Source organism: Selaginella moellendorffii, unplaced genomic scaffold (genome assembly GCF_000143415.4).
Source record: "Selaginella moellendorffii unplaced genomic scaffold, v1.0 SELMOscaffold_93, whole genome shotgun sequence".
NCBI classification, from domain to species: domain Eukaryota; kingdom Viridiplantae; phylum Streptophyta; class Lycopodiopsida; order Selaginellales; family Selaginellaceae; genus Selaginella; species Selaginella moellendorffii.
The window spans coordinates 520,005-523,988 of record NW_003314354.1 but is presented as its reverse complement, the minus strand read 5'-3'; the positions used below and the strand labels follow the sequence as shown (position 1 = coordinate 523,988).

The 3,984-nt window shown below is 45.8% G+C and overlaps 1 protein-coding gene across 1 annotated transcript in view; it reads left to right on the top strand.

Moving 5' to 3' along the window:
• LOC9628946 (dynein heavy chain 1, axonemal) overlaps window positions 1–3,984 on the top strand; it is a 10,311-nt gene continuing 6,327 nt past the window's right edge. The window contains 14 exon segments of the mRNA XM_024662877.1: window positions 1–59; window positions 109–251; window positions 312–569; window positions 624–892; window positions 950–1,136; window positions 1,194–1,481; window positions 1,541–1,684; window positions 1,737–1,928; window positions 1,984–2,406; window positions 2,466–3,512; window positions 3,563–3,724; window positions 3,776–3,904; window positions 3,906–3,944; window positions 3,946–3,984. The exon segment at window positions 3,946–3,984 is cut by the window's right edge and continues 240 nt beyond it. Coding sequence (XP_024518645.1) covers window positions 132–251; window positions 312–569; window positions 624–892; window positions 950–1,136; window positions 1,194–1,481; window positions 1,541–1,684; window positions 1,737–1,928; window positions 1,984–2,406; window positions 2,466–3,512; window positions 3,563–3,724; window positions 3,776–3,904; window positions 3,906–3,944; window positions 3,946–3,984 — 3,297 coding nt within the window. The 5' untranslated portion in view covers window positions 1–59; window positions 109–131.

Below are 3,984 nucleotides of genomic sequence, written 5' to 3'. Positions count from 1 at the left end.
AACAAGTGGAAAATGCTATCAACGAGAATAATTTACAAGATTATTTCACGAATATACAGGTTAGAGTTTATGTTTTGGCGAGGCCGTTGTTTAACCATGGTGTTCCAGTTCTTATACAGGTTGAGCAATTGATGGCTTTAACGGATCTTGTGCGAAAACCTCTGTCAGCACTTGCCCGATTGACCCTCGGGGCTCTTATTGTCATTGACGTTCATGCTCGTGATGTCACTCAAAAGCTCATTGACGAGAACGTCAGTGGCTTCTTTTTTTTTATCAGTCTTCGGTTTCTAAGTAAGTTTCACGACCTGCAGGTGAAAGCAGTGACAGATTTTGAATGGGTGAGCCAGCTCCGTTATTACTGGGAAAATGAGGGAGTTTATGTGAAGATGGTCCAAGCATCGCTTCCATATGGCTATGAGTATCTGGGAAACACTCCACGGCTTGTTATAACGCCTCTAACAGATAGGTGTTACATGACACTTATGGGAGCTTTGCATTTGAATCTGGGTGGAGCTCCTGCTGGTCCTGCCGGAACTGGAAAGACTGAGACGACAAAAGATCTTGCGAAGGTAAAAACGCTTCGCAACATGCATGCGTGATCTTGTAACGAACAAATTCTGCAGGCGCTAGCAAAGCAGTGTGTAGTTTTCAACTGCTCGGATGGTCTTGACTACCTGGCTATGGGAAAGTTTTTCAAAGGACTTGCTAGCAGTGGAGCATGGGCATGTTTTGATGAATTCAATCGGATTGATTTGGAAGTGCTCTCCGTGGTTGCTCAGCAGATTTTAACTATTCAACTGGCTATCCAACAAAAGTTAAAGCGTTTTATTTTCGAAGATACGGAGATTTCGCTCGATCCATCATGTTCTGTTTACATCACTATGAACCCCGGGTAAGTAACTGACAGCTACACTTCTTTCGCATTGATCCGAAAGACATTGTTGATCAGATACGCCGGACGCTCGGAGCTACCAGACAATCTTAAGGCTCTTTTCAGGCCCTGCGCAATGATGGTTCCCAATTACGAACTGATTGGCGAAATCAGTCTATTTTCGTTTGGATTTCGTCGCGCCAAAAATCTTGCCAGAAAGATGGTTGCCACATTCAAACTTTGTTCTGAGCAATTATCTTCACAGGTTAGTGTCCTTACTCTTCATTTTTGTTTGTCACTCCTAACATATGAATCGCGGCAGGACCACTATGACTACGGAATGAGAGCAGTGAAAAGTGTTATTGTCGCTGCTGGTAATCTGAAGCGAGCTTATCCCGATGAAGACGAGGACGTGCTGCTTCTTTGCGGCCTACGTGATGTCAATGTTCCCAAGTTTCTTAGCCAGGATCTGCCCCTGTTTGCCGGTATCATTACGGATTTGTTTCCGGGAGTAGAGCCACCGGAAATATCGTACGTGGATCTTCTTGATGCTTTGGCAAGAGCATCCGTGGAGCTGAATATTCAACCAGTCCCTGCCTTTACAAACAAGGTATATGTAAAGGTGTTGGGCCGCATTGTTTCTTCATGTTTTTTTTTCTACCTCTGAAGGTTATTCAACTCTATGAAACAACCATAGTGAGGCACGGGCTGATGTTGGTGGGACCAACTGGAGCCGGCAAGACTATGTGTTATCGTTCTCTCTCCATGGCTATGACAACACTTGAGAAAGAAGGCTCCGTGAAATATAAGAAGGTATTTATAAGCGTGTATGCTATTAATGACTTATATCCATGGTGACTTGCAGGTGCAAATAGTCTGTCTGAATCCCAAATCCATCACAATGGGTCAGCTTTATGGTGATTTTGACGAAAACACTCACGAGTGGACTGATGGCGTTTTAGCATGTTACATGCGCGCTTTGGCAGAAGAACCATCACAAGATAAAAAATGGCTTATGTTTGACGGTCCAGTGGATGCAGTCTGGATAGAAAACATGGTATGTTTCTGTCTCGTTTTTATTTTTACTTATCCCCGGGTTTTCTGCTGCGTAGAACACTGTTCTTGACGACAATAAAAAGCTGTGTCTCGTCAGTGGAGAGATTATTCAACTGACTTCTACTATGACGATGATGTTTGAGGTGGAAGACTTGGCAGTGGCCTCACCGGCCACAGTTAGCAGATGCGGGATGATTTATATGGAGCCTACTGCCAGGGGATTTGACCCTCTTATAGTCTCATGGCTCCAGCGACTGTCCCCGGCTATCAAAGCTCACAGTGAAAAGCTCACTCTTTTGTTCAACGAGGTTGCCTGTCACGCGATTAAGTACACAAAGAAGAATCTCAAGCAGACTGTATTGACGACGGAAGACAATCTTGTGTTGAGCCTGTTCAATGTTATGGACAGCATGATGGCCCCCTATGCCAAGGATATCGGTCAGGATCTAAATGACGAGGAAAAGGAACGCTTGCCACAGGTTTGGTGTTTTTCTATTCTGCGTGTTTTACCGGCTCGAAGCTGACGCTTGTGTCACAGATTATCGAGCCTCTATTTATCTTCTCTATTGTCTGGTCCATTGGAGTTACGTGCGATAACACCGGACGAATGAAGTTCGATAACCAGCTACGGGCTTTGCTTGGGCCGCTGGCGTTAGAAAAGCCTCCTCCAGCCGACATGGACGTCTTTTCTTATCACTTCAACCATCTGACTATGGAGTGGTTGGATTGGATGCAGACCATTCCGAAGTATGTCTGTAACCCAGACAAGCCGTTTTCGGAGCTCATTGTCCCGACAGTGGATTCGGTTCGATCCAAGTTTGTAATCAGTACGCTCTTGAAGATCGGGAAGCACGTTTTGTGTGTCGGAGAGACCGGGACGGGCAAGACTCTGGTCATGCAAGATCAGTTACTGAATCACATGGACGCTGCTTTCATCCCCATTTTCGTCAACTTTTCTGCAAGAACAAGTGCCAACCAGACACAGGATTTGATAGACTCCAAGACCGAGAAGAGGCGGAAGGGAGTTTTCGGTCCCCCCATCAACAAGAAGTACATTATCTTCGTGGATGATGTCAACATGCCACAGAGAGAGAAGTACTTCGCGCAGCCTCCAATCGAGATACTTCGTCAGTGGATGGATCACAAGGGATGGTATGACAGGAAGCCACCTTGCGCCTTTAGAACTCTGATCGAGATACAGTTTGTTGGCTGCATGGGGCCGCCGGGAGGAGGACGGAATCCCGTCACTTTCAGGTTTCTACGGCATTTTAACTTTCTGTCCTTCAACGACATGTCTGACGAGAGCTTGGCGATGATTTTCTCCACCATCTTGGGAGCGACTTTTACGCAAAAGTTCCAAGAAGATGTGCATAGAGCCGCAACTCCGATTGTTCTCGCCAGCATTGATGTGTACAACACTATACGCCAGGAATTGTTGCCAACTCCTTCGAAGTCTCATTACACTTTCAACCTGAGAGATCTTAGTAAGACCATACAAGGTGTTCTTCGCGCCGATCCGAATCAGAGCAAGAGCTTCAACTCCATGATTACTATCTGGCTTCATGAGGCCATGCGTGTTTTTCAGGTAGGTGTTTGGTTGTTTGCAACAGATTTTCTAACTCTCGCGCTTTGCAGGATCGCCTCATCAATGACGAGGATCGGACATGGTTTTCCAATTTGCTTGCAAATCTTATCCGTAAACACTTCGACCTTGAATGGAACGAAGTTGTAAGGCGAGAACGTCTGATGTTTGGGGATTTCCTAGTGCCCGGTGCAGAACCAAAAATTTACGAGGAGGTACACTATGTCTTTTAATCGTCGTGGAAGCTAACTTTCTCCCATTGCTAGATCACTGACCTCGTGAAACTACCATCTGTTGTGGAAAATTACTTGGAGGAGTACAATAATGTTAGCAACGCCCCAATGAAGCTGGTTCTATTTCTCGACGCTATAGAACATATTTCAAGAGTGTGCAGAGGTCATCCGTCTGCCACTTGGAAATGCGCTGCTGCTTGGAGGTTGGAGGCAGCGGGAGGCAGAGTCTAACAAAGCTGGCG